This window comes from Pteronotus mesoamericanus, unplaced genomic scaffold, assembly GCF_021234165.1.
Source record: "Pteronotus mesoamericanus isolate MK-2021 breed Mesoamerican mustached bat unplaced genomic scaffold, CSHL_Meso_final contig_246, whole genome shotgun sequence".
Taxonomy (NCBI): Eukaryota; Metazoa; Chordata; class Mammalia; order Chiroptera; family Mormoopidae; genus Pteronotus; species Pteronotus mesoamericanus.
The window spans coordinates 6010382-6032977 of record NW_026555104.1 but is presented as its reverse complement, the minus strand read 5'-3'; the positions used below and the strand labels follow the sequence as shown (position 1 = coordinate 6032977).

General features: G+C 48.7%; 1 protein-coding gene across 3 annotated transcripts in view; it reads left to right on the top strand.

The window, feature by feature from the left end:
* Positions 1 to 22596, top strand: part of SLC39A11 (solute carrier family 39 member 11) — a 250970-nt gene that overhangs the window by 60850 nt on the left and 167524 nt on the right. For 2 of the 3 annotated variants that reach the window (XM_054573113.1, XM_054573110.1), the window contains one exon: positions 22123 to 22264. In XM_054573113.1, the coding sequence (XP_054429088.1) occupies positions 22123 to 22264 (142 nt within the window). The remainder of the gene's footprint in view (positions 1 to 22122; positions 22265 to 22596) is intronic. The other variant, XM_054573111.1, reaches the window with a different exon arrangement.

Sequence of the window (22596 nt, the reverse complement as noted above, 5' to 3'; positions counted from 1 at the left end):
TAGAGAATTTAATCAGGATCTTTGAGGAGCAGTGTAACTGCTTGCCTTCTCTATACCTCAAGTGAGCTGTAAATTGTTCTGGAACTTTAGAGGCATGGACTTAAGGTGACCCAGGAAGAAAGTTGGACATAGTAGGGTAGGTGGGGAGGGTAGGAGTGTTCTTAGCTTTAAGCAAAACTCTTCAAAAATATGTCGAACTGTCTGAGCCATAGTGTCTAAAGGGACTTGAGGAATTTGAGCCAGCTCAGGCCACTGTCTCTACCTGGAAAGGTTCAGAACCCAGGAATTGTGGAAAGGTGGCACTGGGAGTATATGCAGTAGAGATGCTTGGACTCAAGTGGGAGCTGGGACTGGTTCTGGTGGATTCTTCCAGGAGATGCAGGATGTCCAGCCAGCATCCCTGTACCTCTTTTGTTGGAGGGAGCTATGGATGCAAATAGGATGTCACGGTCAATAGAAAAGGCTGGCTAGGGATCAGGAAGGAGGGCAGTCCCAGGTGGAGGGCTGGTGTGCAAACCAGTAGATCCAGGTGCCAGGGAACAGGTCACAGGATGAGGGTGGGCTGCTTTGCAGCAACACTGGTTTGAGACTCTGCCAGCTGGTTGGACTGAGGCCTCAGTTTCCTGGCATGCCACCTGCTTTAGATACGACCTGTTTAGTCTGATGTTGGAGATGGGATAGAGGGTGAACCCTGTTGAATGGCCTTTTTGCAGTCAACTCAGTAGGGAAGAAGCAGATGGTTCCAGAAGGATTTACAGCATGGAATGTTTCTACACCTTCACGGTTCTCTTCTGCAGAGTGGTCCCCTGTCCCCTTGCTGCTTCTCAAGGATCAGGTGAGGACAGATGAAGTTTTTCCTGATCAGAAGTGCTCTTACAGCTCACACTCCTCTCAAACTCTTGTATAGCATGAGTCATGAGCGTCATTTACTGTCCCCAAGGGAGTGCCTCTTGTTTTAATCTTTATTTGTTATGTGTCTGGCGTGATGGTTGCGTCTCTAAAGGCAAGAACCAGGGCTCATACCTCCTCATATTCCAGGGCCTAGGGCAGTGCCTTATCCTCATTCTGCATACAGTGATTGTTTGATGAGAATGAAGACCATCTGTCATTCATCTGTCATTCGCCTCATTCTCACAAATGAGTGTGACTGGCTCTTTTCCCTTAAGGTCTCTTGAATCCATTCCTTCCTTTCTGTCCCCACTGCTGATGTCCTAATCCATCATCCATCCGCTCTTTCCTGGAATTCCCTCTGCAGGAGCCTCCTGACCGATCTTCGGCTTCCGCAGCCCACCCTCAACAGTCTGTTCTCTGCAGAGCCACCAGAAGGTTCTTTAACACACACACATCACAGCACACCACTCCCTGCTTAGAACCTTCTGACAGTTTCCCTTTGTACTTAGTATTATGGACAGATATCACCCCACAGCCTGGGCTCCTTCGTATGTCACCTGTGTCATCGATGGCATACGCTTTTCCCCTGACACCTCTCCAGCTTTGCAGCCTGCCTTCCGCAGCTTGAGCGCTGGCTGAGCCCTGTCCCAGCTCCAGGCCTTCAGCAGCTTGGTGCCCCTTCCTGACTCCCCTGCCTTATGCCTGGCTCTCCCAGATTCTGTCCTTTCTAGAACCTGGCATCACTGTTCCTTATCCAGTTTGTTTCCTCGTATGTTGGTGCTTTTACTTCTTTATTGCCTGTTGTTCCCACCAGAAGGTGGACTCCTTGAAGATGGGGACCTGTCGGGCTTGGTCTCAGCCAGGTTGCCAGCACCTAGCACAGGGACTGATGTGGGTAAATGTTCAATGAGTATCTGATGATGGAAGGGAGGGACCAGGGGAGGAAAGAAACCCCAGGGGCAGGTAAGATGAGGTTTCCAGATGGGGCCGAGCCCCAGGAAGTGAGGGCCAGCCAGGTTCTCCGAACCTATAGCCCTGCCGTGTGTGCAGGCTGGAAGATGGCCCCTAGGTCTCCCAACAGCCATCCCGGCCAGAAAGCCAAAGATGATGGAGAACCTTGGGGACTGTCACTTTGTTAGCTTTTCTCTGGTGGCCCGCTGACTCACTGCTGGTTGTCATTTCCATAGCTTCGCTGGTGAGAGAGACTCCCGGGAACAAATGCTAATGGTGTCGATTTCCTGGGCATGTTGGCTGTCCAAGGCCACTGGCGGGTTGGTGGTGTTTTCCAGACCGGCTCAGCTGCTTCATCGCCTTGTTGAATGAAGGCACTCATGCACCTGGGGAGCTGTTGCCCTTTGAAAATTGCCATCAATGTGACTCATTTCCCCCAACTCAGTGTTGCTGTGTGGTTGTTTCCGTGTCAGCCATTTCGTTTGTGTGGATAATATAAGGTGCAAGCACCCCGTGGTTATTTTTTATGTATCTTCCTGAGCTCCTTCCTCTGGGCGTTGTGGGAAACTGCGCTTTGCTGCTTCACCTTCTCTGATGCTTTTGCACGTGGTCAATCTAAGTCTTGGTACTGCCTTATCTCACGGGCAAGAGGACATCTCTTCCTGCCTCAGCCATCCGCAAGGCAGGCTTCGCCTTGCACAGCCTAGGCCTCTAGGCTGCCCTGCTTTCCCTGCCCCGATGTGCTGGCTTTCTCTTGCTGCATGACAAATTAGCACAAACTTAGTGACTTTAAACAGCACCCATTTATTGGCTCCAAGATCTGCAGGTTAGAGGTCTGGGCAGAAGTTGGGTTCCCTGCTGGGCCTCAGAGGCTAAAATCAAGATGTCAGCTGGCAGCTTTCTTACCTGGAGCTTGGCTTGCTCTTCCAAGCTCATGCTCACTGGCAGAATTCAGCAGGGTTGTGGGAGTGAGTTCTCCATCTCACTGTTAGTCATGGGCCTCTCTGAGCTCCCTGAGAGCCCCCGCTGCCCCCACCCCCCGCCGTTCCTTCTCACATGGCCTACCCTTGCTTCACACCAGCAGTGGTGCATGAATTCCTCATTTCCAAATCTCCCGACATCACCACAGACAGCTCTACGTTTTTGAGAGCTCATGTGTCCAGATATGGCCACCTAGGTCACTTCCATTCCTAAGGTTAACTGTGCTGTACCACTTGCCACAGTCCTGGGACTGAGCGTTGTTAGTCACAGGTGCTGGTGATTGGGACAAGATATCTGGGGGTGGGGGGGGTCATTTAAAAACATTCTGCCTACCACCGCTGGCCCAGGACTTGAAATGTATACAGTTGACCCTTGAATAACACAAGAGTTAAGAGTCACTGACCCAGCCCCAACCATGCAGTCAAAAATCCGTGTATAACTTTTGACTCCCCAAGCACTTAATTACTAATAGCCTGCTATTGACCGGAAGCCTTAATGATAAGTCAGTTAACACATTTTGTTATTACATACTGTATTCTTACAATAAGGTATGCTAGAGAAAAGAAAATGTTATTAAGAAAATCATAAGGAAGCCAAAGCACATTTACATTTGTTGAGAAAAGTCTGCATATAAGTGGACCTGCACTGTGTGTTGAAAGGCTGGTAGTAATCCGGAGACCTAGCAGAAAAACTCTCTTGCCCTTCTGCAAATCATGATTTTCTCCTGACGGTGTGGTTTTCTCAACTGTGGTTGCCAGCATTAGGGTCAGGGGTTGGGGGCTGACATTTCCTCTAACATGTTAGTTACTACTTTAAAACATTTTTTTAAGTGGAAAATTGGGATGGAAGGTGAGCGCTAGACCTGGAGACCAAGTTATTTGTGATGCCCAGGCCCCTTGGTTCATTTATTAAGGTGGTGTGACCCTAAAGTGGGGGTTCTCAGAGTGTGGCCTAGGGACCCTTGGAGGTTCCTCAAGATCCTTTTTGGGGACCTTAAAGGTTAAAATAAAAAGAAGAATTTCAGTCATTAAAAAACAAGTTAACTTTAGCAACAATAAGATGTTTGCCATTTTCCGTCTCATTCCCTTGAAGCCTGAGTCCTTGCTGATACCTGCTCTATTCGCTGTATCTGCCCTGGACTAATTGACATTTCCTAAAAATAATCTGTTGTCGTACATTAGCCATTGCTTTTTATCTTTGTTACAACAGCTGAATTGATGCCCTGCTGAATATCTACTTCCCCTTTCTTCCTTTCTAATGGAACACCAGTGTTGTTTGATCTAGTGATGTGCTCAGCTCTAAATCCTCTGTATGGCAGCCTCCCTTGCAGCTAGACAGACCCATGTGATAGGGTCGGCAGAAGTATTCTGGGATGGCTTCTCTTCTCATCTTCTCCTCACCCCTTCTCCTTTCTGGAAAAGCCACTGGGGATGCAGCACCCATCACTAAGGGTGACAGGGTAGGGAGCCAGAAGGAGTCCCGTTCCTCCTGTCAGTGTTGAGGCCACTGTACCAGCTGGGTTATTGGCCCCCAGCATTGTTATCAAGTGAGACAAATAAGCCCTTTATGTGTTTCAGTCACTGCGGTAGGGTTTTGTGTTTCTCCTAACAAACCTAATCTTAACTAGTTATTTGAGCCAAATTCTGTGTAAGGAATTGAGGGATTCTGTAATTTTTCCATTTTACTCTTAGTTCAGATTCCCTAAAAAAGGGACAAGCGGAGCAGGCTTGGAGATCTCCACGGTGGGCCTCACACACCCGTGGTGGGCATGGGGGCTTAGCCGGAAGCCTGTGCGGTCTCGGCAGAGGAGTGAGTCTGGTGCGAGGGACTGTTCGTGGTGTCCGGCAGCCCACAGCCTTCCCTTCCTTCCTGCCGACCTCCCACAGAGTTTGGTGTTTGTATGTTGAGTTCTAAACAAAGAAAAAGAATCTCCAGCAGGAGGTCTGTCCAAAACCTGACCCTGGCAGAAAGAATAGGGGGCAGGAGACAAGGCAACCAAAGGTAATGAGCAAAGTGATTTCCATCGGTAGGATGATGTCCTGTTTCTGAAGTCAGCTCCAAAAGGCCCAGTGCGGACTGTCTGTGGGTGCTACAGTCTGGGAAGGGTGCCTCAGGGACCCCAGGAAGTAATCTGTGTTTGGCAAATACGGGAGAACAGACTGAGAAATAGCGACCTTTTCTTTCTAAGCTTCTCCGAGGGATGTAATGATGGAAAAGAATTATTAAGCCTCGGTTGGCCCAGGGCCCCTGAGTGGAAATGGGAGAGGGTATTGATTAGCTCAATGGCATATTAAAGAGCTGGCTGTGTTTGCTCTCAGGCCTTACAAGCAGGCAGCCTCTTTTCTGTCTCCATACTTATTGGATTTTAGGTGGCAACGCACACAAATACTGCTTTCACTGGGTAAATATTAGGCTTATGATTGGATGGGGAGACTGCAGAGTGAATCTATCAAATGGAAGGGTGGGAGGGAGCGATCTATACCAGGATGCCCAAACCCGGTGGGGCTGTGAACGCTTCCCCCACCTCCCCCTGATTCTCACCCTCCACTAAGTGATGGGCCATGCTGGCCAAGATGGCGCAGGAGAGAAGTGATGGCAATGATAAGCATAAAATGTGTTTCAAAAAAATTTTTTTAAAAAAACCTTTCAATTATAGGTTACATTTAATGTTATTTTAAATTAGTTTCAGGTGTATAGCATAGGGGCTAGACAGTCATACATTTTACAGAGTGGTCCCCCTGATATTTCCACTGCCCACCTGGCACCATACATAGTACACAATATTACTGACAGTTTTTCCTGTGCTGTACTTTATGTCCCCGTCATAAAATGTCCTTTTTATTCTGTGTGACTTGCTCTTCCCCACTCATTGAGATCCGAGTTACTGAGTTTTTGTTACAACGACCCTGAGTCCATTTTCTTTCCCCTTTCCTTTTGCTTCCACGGCTAAGACAGGCCCAGTCACAGTTTTCCATCTAATATTAATAATAATGATGGTGACAGTCATAGCTCATATTCGCTAAGGGTTTGTTCCATACCAGGTGTCTGATAAACTTGTTATGTAAATATCATCCAGAGAGAGGCTCAAGTGCCGGCAGGTTGGAAGCATGCTTTGTCCTAGGGTCAGAATTTCGGCTCCTTTGTGCAAACTGTAGATGCTTTGTAGCTATATTCTCATCTCCCCAAACGGCTAAATTGGAGGTGTGCAGGCTCTCCATTGCCTAAAGCTGCTCTTCTTTAATTAAACTGTTAACCAGTTATGCTGGGCGGGGCATTGAGGGAGCCTTGGGCTCTGAACATCAGTGCCCTCGGGGTCACCCTTCTGCGGAAGGAAGACTTTCAACCGCAGGTGCAGGCCTCCCACCTATCCTGTCTCGGGATGAAGGGAGCTGCTTCAGAAACACTTTGAATTTGCTCTCTTGCAAAACTCCTTGCTGAGCTGTTCATCACAAAGACTGATGGCAGTGTCGCTCTCCTGATTTTCATGTTTACTCTCCATCTGGATGGAAAATAGGAGAAAACACATTCTCAGTCAGAAGGGGCTTGGAGATAAAGGGCTGAGGTTTTCATTAAAACTGGGGGCCTTGTGCCATTTCCTGTGGGAGGTAGAGCTGAATAATCCACCCAGAGCTTCTTGCCACATGAGAAATCAAGTGATTTTCAGAGAGAGAAAATGAGAGTGCGCGCCTGCCTCTCTGCTGGGTATTTCCATTGGTTCTCTGCTTCACTTGTGATGGAGTTGGGGGGGCTTCCTCTAACCCTCTGGGGAGGTTAGATACCCAGTATGACCCCAGGACTCACTGGTCCTTTGACTCAGCACCGGCCCCCCCCCGCCCCTCCCCATTGTCTTAGCTGATCCTCCAGTCACCTTTTTAATAGTCAAAAGGAAAAAAAAACAAAAAAACGGAAAAAAGAAAAAGCCTTCAGGGGCATGTCCTGGTGTATTACAGCTAACTTCATTCTCATCAGTGAGTTTGCTCTGAGCGAGATGTCAAAAGCTTGATTTTTTCATGTAGATATTAAGCTGATGAGGCTGTTACATTTAGCGGCTTCTTGTACCCGTCTCTGGCAATTCATTGGCACACATACTCAGGAGCCTCTTTGTTTCATGCATAAAAGGGAAATCCTGTGTTAGCCTGTGCGGCTGGTTCCTGAATGCTGTAGCTTCTCATGAAGGGCTTGTCACCTGTCTGTCATCAGCTCGTTTCCCAGCCCCAATAAATACTATTGCAAATGTGAGGGTGAGAAAGTCACAACCACAAGAAGCAGAAAGTTGCAAACTAAGCATCTGGTTCCTGGTCTAGAGGAAAAATTCAATTCCTTTTTTGGCGGGGGGTGGGGGTGGGGGTAGAAGTTTGGGATTGAGGGTGAGAGTATACTCTGTTGATATCTTTCCATTAACTCCAGAAATGACTCTGGTTTACTTAGTGATGATTTTTCCTGCTTTTTTTTTTTTTTTTTTTTAAAGCTGGCCTTTAACTGTTGAAAGCGTATAATGGTTTAGAGGCTTTTAAAAATTATTTGAGCACAAGGCAAGTGTTCTGCGGATCCAGGGGAAGCTCAGGTTTGAGAGCAGCAAGCTGGGCAGGGCCACCACTAGCCTTCTCCCTGAGAACTGATCCCCAGACTCTGGTGAGGTGATTCCATTTTAGGAGGACACTCTGCCCTGGTGACTGGAATGCCGGGCTTAGGGAAGCTTCTCTACTCACTGTGGCCTCTATGTGTCACATGTGCCCTCTGGGCTTCAGGATTAAAAAATATATATTAGAGATAAGACCAACATTATTGTCTTACCGTCTGTTTTCAGTGTCTTCTCCCCAGCAACCATGGAGATGAGTTGGTGTGTCCCCTTCTGAAATCTGTGACACTGTGGCCTCCCCTCCGTGGCCCTGGTTTCCCGTGGTGACACCTGTCTTGGCCAGTTCAGATGCCAACACCTCTGGGTTTTGATTTTCTGCGCCAGCAGGGGATGGTGAGGGGTCAGAACAACCCTAGCTTAGGAAGTCAGTGAAAAAGCAAATTAAGTAAGTACATATTTCCCCCCTTTGGTTAGCTCTTTGTGACACCTGGGGCTGTGTCCTCAGCTTGTGTGTAGACTGTTCTGTGGCAGAGACTGGTCACACCTTGCTCTGGCATTTTTCTCACTCAGTAGGGGTAAGCCCCACACCCTTTCCTTGGTTCTTTCTTGCACCTGGTTGGGAGTTCTGGCACCAAAGGTGCAGGTATACACGGAAGGCGGAGCCTCTGTGGATGTCACATGTCCCTTTGCACGCTCTACGCACCCACCTGCACGCACAGGTGTGACTCTGGGCAGAGGCAGGTGGGTGGCCGTAAGGATGGCTGGGGTACCTTTGAGCACTTACTCATTTCCCTCCAGGTGACCTTAAGTGCCACCAGCAGCCCTTCAGACTCTCGCCTAGTTCCTGTCACGCAGCTGTTCTGATCTTAGAAATGGGTGGCGGGCTTGGGGAGGGGATGGAGACACAACACCAGGTGGCCAATTTGCAGTGAGTCAGTCCAGACCTTCTCCTCCTCTGAGCCCTGGACTCTCGGTATTTACCGTCACAGGGCACGCCTCTCAGTTCAATGACAGACACCTTCCCTTCCAGCTTGCCTCTTAGCTTATGGGATTTCTTGGGCAACAGCCCATTTTTCGGATATGCATTTGCTCCTACGACCAAATCCAAATGTTTCCCGGCCCCCAGGGGAGCACACTGATCTTTGTCCTTGTTCCTGAGCCTGTACACAGGACGATGTTACAGGTCAGGTGAGAGATGATGCCACAGGGAGGAGGATGGGGAGGGGGGGTCTGCTAGATATTAGTTGCTCATGTGGCAGCAGCAGCAGCAAGAACTGAGGGTGGGAAAGAACCCAGTGGGCAGAGGAAAGTCCTCTCCTTAGATGTGTGGTCCGGGGCAGTGAATCCTGGCCTCAAGCTCCCTCACTAATCCTGCAAGTCCTGGCAAGGACTTGGCCGGCCCTCTGGGCCCTCTCGGCCCTCTGGCTAATTTGAGGCTGATTTGCTGGCCGCCTGCATCCGCTCTGAAGGTGTACAGTGGGAATAAGTTGTCGCACTTGCGGCTGCACGATGGAGAAAAGCAATCAGTACCTTTGCCTCTGGTGGGTTTGTGTTCTGTGCAAAGGGCGCTCTCTGGCTGTTGGCGCCTTCTGTGATGGATTACCTTTCTAGTTTGGGAAGCGATGCTTGTGCTTTTTCTCTCCTAAATTAGTTTACCTCTCCCAGGTACCTGTGGACACATCATCCCTTTGGTTGGAATGAGAAGTTTATAGATTTATTGAAGGCTGGGTGTGGAACAAGCCTTAGGGACTATCCAGTGTGAATCTCCTTGTTTTACAAACAGTGGATGAAGGATGTTATTACCCAACCTTCCTTTCTGTCCTGGCTTCACAGCTCTTGGGGTGGCACGACACCTCGGGTCTCTCTGATCTTTCTGTTGGCATTCATTTTGTTTTCTCACCCACCTATTAAGCCTCTCTCTCTTCCCTGTACTTCCATCATCTCAGCATCTCTCCATCCTTTTCTTTCCCCTGACTTTTGTTGGCATTTTTCTACTCCCCTTTCATCCTCATGCCCTGGCATTTTCTCCCTAATACTTACCTCTGAAAACCAAGTGACACGCTCAATTTCTTCTTTCTCTTTTTCTTTATGGGATGATGAGCCTATTGACATTATTGATAATAGTTTTATGCCCATTTTCTGGCATTTGAGAAGGATTTTAATGGCTTCATTTATATCCTTCCATCCCCCTGGAGGCCATACACCCCCAGCTGTGAGGTGGTGGATGGGAATTAGGAGCCCGCCATCACCATGGACTCAGATGCTACTTAAGTGGCTCATCCAGGCACCCAGGGTGGCCTTATGAGCCCTGTGTTTATAACTTCGGGCTCATTTGTTCCCATCAGGCTAATTAGCAGATCAGCACTGTCCTTCAGTGGCCTCGGTACTCTCCTGACATGTCACTTAGCACTCTCAGTTCAGCTGGTCCAAAGGCCGGCTTGTAGCACCTCAGGCTTGCCTGACTCCTTTCTGAGACGGGCCCGGTGTCTGCTGGACTTGCCATGGAGCTGGACAGGGAACAGCGATGTGCACCTTGACGCGGCACCACCGCCAGGCGCAACTGTGGACTTTTGTGGGCTGTACGAGCTTTTGTTTTTGTGGGCCCCTTCCTCCACCAAAAAAAGATAAAAAATTACATTTTACAACTATGTGAGTATAAAGATGAATGTAACCCAGGCTGGATTCATTATTATGTATTCATTATTACTCATAGTTTTCTTCTGATTGTAAAATAAATTTAAACATTTTCAGGGGCCCCCAAATCAGGCTGTCAGGCACAGCATTTCCTGTTCCCGATGGATCAGTTGGCCCTGAGGCCACCGCAGGTCTCTCTCGCGTGGTGGCCAAGTTGAAGCTCCTGCCTGGCTGCTGGGACGCCCACCCCTTACCAAGATTTGCTGTGAGTCAGAAGACATTGGATTTGTTCTTTGAGGTTGGGGCTTCGATGGAAAACTTGTGCTACTGAGAACTGGTGGAACACTGCATCTTGTCCGTGACAAAGGACTCCTGGTTTAGCCATCTAAGGGATCATTTGGACCCTAGGAGTCTCAAGGTGACACCGACAGTTTGTATTGCAGGCGTCGCGGTAAATTCTGAGAAGGCCCCAGAGAGCTGCATCCCCTGGTGTACCTGCCATAGAAACACCTCCCACAATGGGGTTTCCCTCCCGTTAGGTTACTGCTCAGGTTATCTGTGAGCTGATTTCAAGGTCATTAACAGGAAGATTATGCTGGTGGGCCTGACCTAATGAGGTAAACCCTTTACAGGGGAACTGGGCCCTTCTTGAAGTCAGAGGGATTTGAAGCAAGGCAGTGTCTCCTGCTGGCCTTCAAAAAGCCAAGAGCAGTGCTACGAATTGTCTTAGTCAGCGTACATTTCAAGGGCCTGAGGGTGGCCTCCACTAGCTGAGCAGTCCCCTGCTGGCAGCCAGCAAGAAAAGGGAGACTTCAGTCCTTGTCTGCAAAAAACTGAATTCTGCCAACAACCAGTGCACTTGGCATAGGGTCCTGAGCCTCAGGTGAGATCACAGCCCGGTGAGGCCTTGAGCGAAGGACCGAGGACCATGTATCCCACCCCTGGTTTCTGGAACTGTGGAAACTGCAGGATAAGAAATGACTGTTGCTTTCTGCTGTGAATTTGTGGGAGTTTGCTTGGCAGCAACAGAAACCTCATATAGGTATGCTGTATTCCTCACCGTGGCGGTCGGCTTTGGAATTTAGGCTTTAGAGAAGCGAGAAAGGGGAAGATGTCGGCCCCCACATACCAACGACAGGAAGGAGAAAAACAGTTCTTAGAAGCCAGCTGCTTCAATACCTCCTCTGCTGCCAACTCCTCATCAAGCCCAGATAAGTTGAATAATTAATTCTGCATCAAGCAGAGTGATGTCTTGGATAAAACCCCGTTATAAAAAAATCAAATATGTTCTTCAAAGCCATAGCTTCTCTTTTGAAGGGGTTTGCATGTCATTTGCACACTATTTCCTTTGTGTAAAAACCGCACAGGGATTTCCACTCTCATCTGAAGCGTCTAGCTCTCTCCCTCCCCGCCCTCCTTTGATTTGCTGCCTTTCCCAGTGGCTCCTGTAGGGCTCTGTGCCCCGATCAGTACTTCTGTTTAGAAAGCTGTGTCTCAGCCTGGCGGGTAGCCCTTCATCAGGAGGCACAAGGACTATTTTCAGTCACCGTTTGAGGTTTCAGATCCTCATGGTCAAGGCCCCGTGGGGACGGGAGGCTGCTGAGCAGGCTGTGAGCAGGGGCGAGAGGCTCAGGACGTTGACTGTGAATGTGAGATGCAGTGGCTGTACTGTGAAGTCCTCCCAGCACCCCAGGGCGCCGCAGCGCCCTGCCTCCGCTCCCTCTCCGTCCAGGCCTTTCTCCGGGGAACTGAGGGCCTAGCCACACTTTGCCTGAAATGGTTTAGGGGAGAAGCACTGAAGTCATCTTGCCATGTCCACCCTGCTGCAGTCTTTGTCTCCTGGTCTGCTGGAGTTGGTCTTTGTCTCTCTGATCCCCTCGACGCTGATTGCTTGGATGACACCTGATGACTCAGCGCTCCCAGCATGGCTCCGAGGGGACCTCTGGCCCTTCTGATGGCCAGCCTCTCTGTGTCTACTTCTCACGTTAGGCCATCTTCAGCATCATTAGTAACCATCCCAGGTTTTCTCTTGTAGCCCGGAGACCTGGTTTTCAGGTTGGGCCATTACCCCTAGAATCTTGCATTAGTTCCCATCTCTGCACAGGTGATGTGAGAAAAAGTGGAGGTTTGTAGCTGCAGATCTGTGGGATTCTGCCAGGACCTGAGAGACAAGGATGCTGACACGCCTCTATGTGAACACCCTGCTCAGACAGCGCTCTCCTCTGAAGACAGGGACACACAACTTCATGTCCACTGTGTACACACGCCCCTTAGATTGATATTGGTGGGGTTCCTCTGAGAGGCCTACATTGCCTTAGCACATTGCTGGTTGACCACAGCATGATGTTGGGAAGATTTGTGAAATTTGGGGTCATAAATTCTGGGTACAAATTCTGCGTATACCTCCGATTAATGGTGTGATGTTAATAAGCAAGACATTGACTTTTACAACTTAGTTTCCTCAAGTGTAAAATGGATGGGTATGTTAATCTGCTAGGGCTGCTGTAGTGGGGTACCACAAACAGGTGTTTTAAACAATAGAAATTTATTGCCCTGCGGTTCTGGAAGCTAGGAGCCCAAGTTCAAGGTGTCGGCAGGGTTGGTTCTATCCGAGAGTGGTGAGGGAGGATCTACCTGTTCCAGGCCTCTCTCCCTGCTTGCAGGTGGTCATCTTCTTATGAGACCATCAGTGATTTTAAATTAGATCGCATCTCAACAACTTCACTTTCACTCAGTTACCTCTCTGAAGAGCCTGTCTTCAAATAGAGACTCATTCTGAGGTCCTGGGGGTTATAACTTCAACATAGGAATTTTAGGGGCGGGAAACTGTTCAGCTTACAAGAGGAGCATTGATGCTACTTACTGGTCTACATCACAAGAAGATACTGACAGTCAAATGCAACGATACAAGAGGAGGCACACTAGAAGCTGAGCATGGTATAGACAGGAGGGTTTGTGTAAGCGGAGTTGTTTTCTGTAACATGGGGGTCAGTGCCAAGGGTGCTTCTCTCCACCCAGTCCATCTCCTCTGCCTGGTCTCACCCTGGATCTGGGGTTGCATTGTTGCAGTACTCTGATTCTGCACCAGAGGTTTATGGGAGGAGAGTTGTGGGTTATGACTGTCTTATGGATGCCTCTTTTGCTGTCTCTCTTACTTTTCCTGGAGTCAGTAAAAATCATGTTATGGTTGTCAAAGCTATAAAGACTGGTTTCCCCTCAGCACTGCTGTTATCAAGATCTCTTTGCCAGCACTGACCATAGAAAGATGGGGTTATTATTATTATTATTATTATTTTGTGGTAAAAGGAAGGGTGGGTTTTAATCAAGTAATTCCTTTCTTGGTTTTCAAAGCTGGTGTGACTCTTAGGGGAGAAACACACACAATAAATCCTACTGACTTATCTTTAAGGATGATAAGCAGACTTTTATTTGTGCGAGTGGTAGATAATTGAGGTCAGGGTACTCTAGGCACCCTTTTTATTTTCCTGGATAAACTATGATCATGTTCCAGTGTAAGGAGAACTGTTTTGCTGACTGTTCTGAGTACTGGGCACAGAAGAGAATCCCGCCTAGCACTCACTATTCCCTAAAGCCTCATCTGCTGGATATTGATAGCTTTTACATGTGGCCAAATCAGAATGGGAAATGTAGGATTAAACAAAACCTGTTTCTTGCTATGGGATTTCTCAGAGCCTTTACTTTTTTGTGTATGGACTTCCCCAGAGCTTCCATCTTTGTGTGTGGAATCCTTGTTCTGGAGACATCTCACGGAGCAGAGAACTCTGGGAAATTGACAGAAGGAGTCATCAAGGAGATTTTTGTCCATACAGAGGTGGATATTGCTTTGACTGTAGGAGGCACAGAGAATACTGACTTAAACGGTTTCCATTTTTTTGAGCAGAGAAAAACAATTGTTAGATCACTGTTCAGTTTTCAGTGTTTGTGTGCAATGTGAAGGCAGAGTTGGCAATAATCTATTTTATTTTTATTTTTTTAAAATGCTACGGGCAATGAAGATTTCTGTGGTCAACATCACATGCCTGATTTCCATTTACCTTTTTTTAAAAGGTTTTACTTTTGTTTTTTAAAAATATTTTATTTATTAACTTTTAGAGGAGAAGGGAGGGAGAAAGAGAGTGAGAGAAACATCCGTGTGTGAGAGATACTGGTTGCCTCTTACAAGGCCCTCAACCGGGAGCCTGGCCTGCAACCCAAGCATGTGCCCTGAACGGGAATTGAACTGGCAGCCTTTCAGTTCACAGGCTGGTGCTCAGTCCGCTGAGCCACACCAGCCAGGGCATAAATTAGTGATATCTTAAATGGCAATTGATAGGGAGGGGAATACCAGAGGAGGAAAATCCATTATTTCAGGCCGTAGGCCAGTGTTTTCCTATTAGACTAACATATGTATTTATTTTAAAGGAAATAAAACCCACGCATTCCCAGTTTTGACTTGAGCTACTTTTACTGCACCATTACCTACTCATTTATAAGCATAAATATGCACATGCCCAAAGTTAGGTATACGCTAGGCCTTATGCTTTTGGCTCTCTGACAGTCACTTTTCCATTCATATCAAAACACCAAAATCCATAAATCGAAACCAGCCACATTTTTGTGCTCTGGCAGATGTTCTTTGGCTAAAAATAGTCAGCAGTTGTGAGTGCCAGTGGTGCCAACTGCCCCTGTCAGCTCCTCTGGGTCATGGCGAGTCTGTCCCACGAATGCTGCTGGATGGAGTCAGGTCTCCCACGGTTGTGCCAGAAGTGCTTGGGAACCTCCCTCACCCCCACAGGGCTCCATTAAGTCACTGGCCCCAGCTTGGCCCAAACATATCCATCTATTGAGTCTGCCCCTCAACAATTAGCCCTCAATCATTGAGGCCTAATGTACCTAAGGTACCACACTCCTTGGTACCGCCTCCACAGTGAACACAAATGCAAACAAAGGCACTGAAATTGAGCAGTAGGCTTTGGTTAAAAAGGGGTCACTGTGGTGACTCAGATTGCTGATATTATATTTTCTTTAGATGACCATTTAATTGAAAATACAAAATTAAAAATTTTCATATAAAACTTTCAGACTGCTGAGAATGTGTCCCTGGGTCCCCATTGGAGAAGCGGTGATTAAGGCGAGTGAGATAGAGTTTGTCAGTTTAATCTAGAGCAGAGGTTTGCAGGCTAGATCCACGGAGGGCTGCGTGGAGTTCCTGTACCATCCTAGACTCTCCAACCCCAGACGAGCCATGCACTAACCACAGATGCGCAAGTGATCCTAGGCAATATTAATGGAGCCTTGGCAGATGTGCAGCAGCCTCCAGGTGACTGTGGACTTAGGAGCAGTAATAACTGGTTGTTGTTTGAGGCCACTGAGCTTTTGGGGTATTTTTTTTTTTTACCTAGTTAGAAGTGCTTGATACACATGCATTTTTTCCTATGAGGAGAAATCTTGACTTTTAGAAGATTTCTAGGGGGATCTGGTATCCTTCAAAAGGATAACATAGGTCAGAAAAAGTTGCCTGAAAAAGATCAGCTGGCGGTTCTCAAACTGTTGAAAATGCAGAAAAGGCTCAGAGTGGATTATATGGGTGTATTTTAATGAATTCTAGGGCTAGATCTAGGCGTAGCTGAAGAGTGATGGATAATCATTGGCAATTAGAAAGAAAATACCTCCTTATACTTAAGTACTTGCTCTCCTTTAGGTTTGTATTGTTTTAAGGAGACATAAGTTACAAGAAAAAGTGCGCTGGTTGGGACGGTCTGCCAGGCCACCCTGTCCGTCAGCCATGCTGGTGGGAGACCTGGCTCTCGGGAACACTAGCATGGAGCCGCTACCTGGCACGCCTTTTGGAGGGCCACCTCTGCAAACTCTCACAGAGCTGATCTTTGCAGAGCTGTGTGGTGCTTTACATTCTGTTTAATAGGATTAAATAGGCTTCATGAAAAATAGTAATTTGGTATCAGAAATAGGAAAAGATTTTGTCCCTGAAGAGATCGTTTGAGTAATAGCATACTGAGACAGCTTAAATATAGCTAGGAGTCTGTAATTAACTTCCTCTACATGCAACTTCCGGCTGAGGTCTTGGAGGGGACTGAGGGCAGAGGGGAGCTGGAAGATGTGGCCTTGGTGGGAACATGGGCTTCAGGTTGGGAAGAACTCACCTTCAAGGGGAGTGAGCTGGGCTGCCCCACTTGGAGCATTGCTGTCATGAAGGAGATGGCGGTAGAACCTCTGGGTTGAGAGTCACATCCTCATGCGGCCGTGGGGCTGATGTTGAGGGTCCTGTCCAATCATCAGGAGGCTAGACGCTGGCGGTGGTCCAAAGTCACGCCTTTCGTCATTAGCTAGAGTGTCAATACTTTTAAAGCCTTTCTTTCCCTCTCTGCACTAATCTCTTTTTCCTTCTTTCTCAAGGCCTAAACACTTTGTGCTTACCAGATCTTTGTTATGTTGTGCATCATTTTGGAGGTTTTGTAATATTGTTTATTCCAGTCCATTCGATTAGTTATTCAACACTGACACTGTGCTGGGCCCTGAGAGGAGAGCCGCAGACACAGCTCCTGCTTTAAGAACTTCATGGTTTTGAGATAGCCAAGGAAATGTAGAGCTCCTGTGCAGTTTTGCAAATGTTGTGATAGAAGAACATGTGGGATGTCGGGGCAGCACACTTAATCTGGGCTAGGCTGGCTTTTTATCCAGGAAGGCTTCCTGGAGGAGGGAGCTTGGGCTTCTTCAGCCAGGGTTTCAAAAGCGTCAAGTATGGAACAGTTAGAAGCTTGAAAGCTTGTCTTGCTGGCCACTGATTGGACGCCGTCCTATTGTTGTAGGGAAAAGGGACTCAAGCAGAGTTCGAAGTGGCATCCTAGTGCCCCAGGCTGGGCAGGGTGAACAGTGCTTTAGAAACCAGTAGGGACCTTGTTCTTTGAATTGTCATTCTCCTTGTCTTTAGGCCTTTGGCTCTGACCCATGATCCATGAATAGTAAGGCAAATCGAGACCAGGAAGACGGCAGTGACCTGCCTGATAGGACCGGAGGCAGGATTGTGGCCCCCAGTGTCTGTGTTCCTGTTGGCTTTGAGGCTGGCGCTGTCACCCTGAGCCAGCCTGGCTCTGGGCAGCAGGCCGCTGCCGGGCTCCCCGGGACAGAAGGTCATCTATTATGTAAGCTTCATCCATATTCTGGCTGGTGATAAGGGACGACATTTAATTTTTTTTTCCATTATGTGGCATAATTTAAGATTGTGTTACAAGTGTCATTATTATTGCAATTTTTCAGTAATAAAAACAGCATCAATTATTTAATGTCACCTCATGTGTCTGGGTTAAGTGTGGATGGCGAGAGACACAGAGGGTGGTTGGGGAGGGAGGAGGGAGGCAAAGCCCTCCCAGGGCTCCAGGTTTCTAAGTGCTTTGGGTGGAGTGGGGGTGGCGGGGGGTGGGGGTGGGGGGTAGGGTGTGCATGTGACCGCTCTTGAAATCCTCCTTCCCTTCTCCACTGAGGAGTACTTGGGCCTCGCTTTAGCTGTGGCTGGCAGGGGACACCAATTAATCCTCTGACCTTTCCCTTGGCCCTTCATCAGGGAATTTTGACCTGCTAACAGACCTCAATTAAGTAAACTACCCTCCACGGGGCCCAGGAAGCTCAGAGTGATCGCAGAGGTCCCCGGCTGGAGTGAGCATGACAGGAGGTGTGCCCGGCCGAGGGGAAGGTCAGGCCTGTCCCCTGTGCACGCCGGGTTGGTCAGCTTTGCTTCCCCTGAGAGCAGCGGCATCCCAGTGGGGGAAGAAGTGGCCCAGGGGGACACACAGGAGGTTGCTGCTGGGATTAGGAGTGAACACCTGAGATTTAGGGGCGCAGGGCCGGCAGAGCTTTGTCATCTAATGGCACTCACTCGGTTGCGCTTTGCATGGGGCTGTCCTTTGCCATTGTAGACCACTTCTGGATGTGGCTGTGTCCTGTTGGCTGTGTTCTAGGCTTTTCCTTTTGTGACTCCAGACACATCAGGAGCCAGCCGCCCTTCTCCTGGTGCCTGGGGCAGCAAACCCTGATGAAAGCACCCAGACTGGATTTTTCGAGAGAGATGTGGTGTTATTTTAAGAGCCCTTTGGATTTCCTGTAAGGCATATTTCTGGGTTGCTCTTCCGCCTTCCCCTTCGCCCCCTCTCACTTTATTTCCTCTATCTTTCCCCCTCTCTCTCCACTCTTTCCCTTTCCTTTGGGGAGGTGCTAATTATTCTCCAGCTCCTGCCCATCTGCATGGCCTTTCCAGAGCTGATAGAAATTGCTCAATTTCTTCTGAGTCCCAGGGACTTGCCCCAAACTCCCTGTCCCAAGAGGGCAATGATGTCAAGTTCCGCGGCCCCGGATGGGTGTGGCCTGGTGCCTCCCAGCAGCCTCCTCGCTGTACTGGCTGGATTTGGAGGAGTGGGTGGGGATGGATGGGGGCAGGGGGGGAAAAGACCTGGGGGAGGGTGTGGTGCAGAAAGAAAGGGAGATGGCTAGCTTGGGAAGGAGCCTATATATCTGGCACCTTGACATTTGGGAGGTGCAAGGTGACACAGCCACCCTGAACTGTCCAAAGCCCCAGGGTGGGAGCAGAAAGTGACTCAAGACCCCTCCCAGGGGCAGCTGGGCAGGCTCTGAGAGCTGCCGGGGAAGTCAGGAAAGCTTGCGCTAGTCAAACATCCGCCCCGGAAGAGTTCATGCTCTCGCCTTGCTGTCCTCATGGGGCTGTGTGGGTTGAGTGAGGTGGTGTGAATGGAGAAGCTTCGCAGAGGTCAAAAAAAAAAAAAGCCCCAGAAATGTAAGAAAGTGATAATATCAAGTAAAGAAGGGTGAGCTGCCATCAGCAAAGCAGCAGGAGGATGTAGAGAAGGGATTTCTCCCCGAGGTCTCAGTCACTCCTGCACAGGGTAAGTCCGTGTGTGTCTAAGGCTTCAGTGAAGAAATGTGGCCCCTCCACCTACAGAGGGGGCTCCACAGAGTGAGGGGTGGCATCCGTGCAGGGTGAGAGCCACCTTGGCCCTGCAGGTGTTTCCTGCAGGTGGAGGCATATCCCACTGACGATTCCTTGACATCAAGGGACGCAGTTCTCTGATTTCCTCATCAGCAGTTGAGAGTGCAGAGTGGGCATGCTGGGAATCCCAGAAGGGAGTTGGAATGGAGCCCTGGGAGGCTGGCCGAGCATGGCCAGGGCTCAGAGTATGTGGGGAGAGCTTTGCCAGCCGTGGGGTACAGTAGCTGTCTATAGCATCTGTCCACATGCTCCCTGCAGCCCCTAACTGCACAGCTGGGCCCTCCCTGCTGAACGTGGGATCCAGCGCATAGGAGAGGGTGGGTCCAGGGGGTGATGCTGGGTTTTTGTCTTGATTTTCAAAGGGCAGCTTCTAAGTGGAGTTGGGATGGGATTTCCTTAATATACCCTCAACACCAGCACTGAAATAAAGCAAAACAACCAACAGAACATAGATGGATAAAATGGTAAAAGACTGTGGCAGGAAGGGGAATGGTTGTTCTGTACCTTGCCTTAAACACTGTCCTCAGAAGTCACTGTGGCTCTTCCCCTGACTTTCACGTTTGCTCCAACACTGTCCTCCCCCCTGGCATATTACCCAAAGGAGCATTCCGTTGCCTCATTTTGTAATGAGCTGCGCATGTGAAATGCTGGGACCTAGAACATAGTACTTTTCTACTAGGACAGCTAGATCGCTATGGCTATGGCTTATTTTTCTTCTTAGCGCTGTCACTACCTGGTGCTCTCATTTGTAATTTGTTGTCTGTTTATTGTCTATCTTTGGAAGGAGAATACAGGATTCATGGGGACGGGGACTGGGCTGTTCTGTATTTCCGGAACTTGGAATAGTTCTGATGCTTAATAAGAATTTGCCAAAAACATGAAGGCTGGCAGGCTTCCTAGAGTGACAAAAGTCTTACCTTTATAAGTAAAAAGAGGGTCCGTGAGCTCCCAGCCCTACCAATGATACAGGGGTTTTGGGGTCCTGAGCATCCTAAATCTTTCTAAAGTAGGGCTTCTCAACTTCAGCACTGCTGACATGCGGCCGGTCATTTGTTGGGGGGACTGCCCTGTGCACTGTAGGGTGTTTAGCAGCTTCCCTGGTCTCTATCCATTGGATGAGAGTAGCGCCCTCTCCCCTGCACCCCATAGAAAAATGCCCGTTGCCAGGTGTCCCCTAGTGGTGACAGGGGTGGGGGCAAAGTTACCACAGCTGAAAACCACTGTTGTCAATTAAAAGCAGTATCTCTCCAGGCTGCTTCTTAGTAAATGGCTCTAGTCAAATAAACAGCTTTGAGCACATTAATGCTGCTGCGTTTTGCTGTAATGAAGTGCTTCTCTTCCCGTAGCCTTCCCCCAGTTACGCATCGATCACATTATAAAAAGAAGGAGGATGAAGGAAGATCAGCTGACATGCTCTCATAGAGAAGCACGTCTTTTATTGCCGCAGTGATTCCTCAGATGTCAGCATGAGATGTAGGATTAGAAATAATTAAAGCACATAAACCAACAAAGAGCTGCGACTATATGGCACATGGCACAGACACCAGCTGTCACTCGGGGTACTTAAAGGGGGTTTCTGCATGGGGGGAGCCTGGCCTTCCTAAAGTCCCTTCTGTCCCCAGGATTCCGTCCATCTGTAGTGTCAACCTTGAGCGTGATACAGTGTGACAGGCTGCCTCTTTGTGCTTCTCCCAGTGATAGAGCAGGTGACATCCTGCGGCCCCTAGGATTTTACAGAGGGACCTGAGCGTCGCGAGGCTTTTTTCCCCTTTTAAAACAAAGTTAAATGAGCTGTCATTTCCCTTATATGCATTACAGAGGACATTGCAAATAAATGATTGGGACAGCATCAGTGTCTTGGACAAATGAGAAGACGAAACAAGGGTTTCTGTTTCTGTTTGTAACAATTAGTTGGGAAGAAATAATGAAATAAAATGTCTGAGTCATTCAGTTCTCTTTCTGATCCCTGTGGGGGTGTAAAACACAGCGAGGCATAATAATTGTGAGATTCTGTCATGTAAGAAACTTACCCAAGAAAACAGTTTTAGTGTTTGCTTGTAAGTGGCTGCATTTCAGGGCCTGGATCATACACCCTCTCTTCTCCCATATTAGAGACACATATTTTTAAATGGAAACTACTGTTTGGAACCAGTTCGCCTGCTTCTCAAAAAATATTCACTGTTTTTAGGCCTATCGAGGTGATTCTGATCACCTTCCCTTAGTGTCCAGGTGTTTTGATGAAAGTGGAGGTGTTTGTGTGGGTGGGGTCACCCCCCTTCCTCATTCCCCTCGAGATCCTGTGCATTTGTAAGCTGTGAGCAGGGGCAGGGGGGTTCCTGCTGATGTCGTGGGAGCACAGGCTCACAGCCTTGTTCTGGATTCATCTATTTTCTCTTAACCGGAACCTAAGAGATGGGACTTTGTTTGGTTTCGTTTGTCAAGTATCCACAAAATTGGTGGTCAATAAGTATTTGTTCAGTAAATGTGGGGATCGGAATTAAGACTCTGCCTGGTTAATGTAAAAAGAGCCGAATTAGTGACAGAGCAGAAGGGTGACGTGGTTGTTAGAAGGCCATCTGGACCTAACTCCCATGTGTTGTGACCTCCACGATGCTCGCTGTTCCCTCCTTTGAGCTGCTGCTATTTGCATCGCTTTCCCTTTTGGTCTCTTGAGAGATACTAAGCTGGTGAATGGCTAAAAAAGGTTGACTTTGCTTCCTGTACCGAGGCTGCCGTGTGAGTGAACCTGGGCTCCTTTTGGCAGACAGTTCAGGGACTGAGTCTTTGGGGCTATTTGCCCCTCGGAATGGGGTTTTGATGCATTTTTCCCATTTCTAGGATCAGCAGTGACCTCTCAGATGCTGTTTTCATCACCCGAGAAGTTCTACAACCAGAAAGCTTGCCCTCTGCCTAATGACACAGCCTGCTGACAGCTCTGTCTGTCCCAGGGACTGGCCCGGTGGCTCCGTGCTCTTGGAAGAGATTGGCAAGCTGCCCGGACAGCTCTGTGCTGGAGGGGTCTGGGGAACGAAGGTAGAAGAGGTGTTACAGTGACTGCTTCTTGTTTCAGGGTGCAGCAGAAGACCCCCAGACGGCCCTGGCACTGCACTTGGACCCTGCGTTGATGAAGAAGTCTGATGCCGAGGGTCCCAGGCTGCTCTTCCCTGAGAGCGAACTTTCCATCCGGATAGGTAGAGCTGGGCTTCTTTCAGGCAAGCTCCCTGCTGCAGACCCTGGGCTGAGCTAGACAGCATAGACTGGGGCCTGGTGGCAGGAGGAAGGATGGGAAATGCCAGGGACTGGGTCCTGTCTCTCCAAGTGCCTTACCCCACTCTGCACAGGGCTAAACTGGCATCTGGCCCTGGGGCCTCCCTATCATTTATTCTCCAAACCACCTGCTTGCTGCACAGGAGGTAACAGTGCCTTTTGATTGTCTTTCCATCTGGGACAGTGGACAAAGACCCCTCTGCTGGGATTAGGCTGATTTCTGTTAGAGTGTATGGGCATTTGTCCCTCTATTTCCCTGCCTCTGGTGGACCCTGAG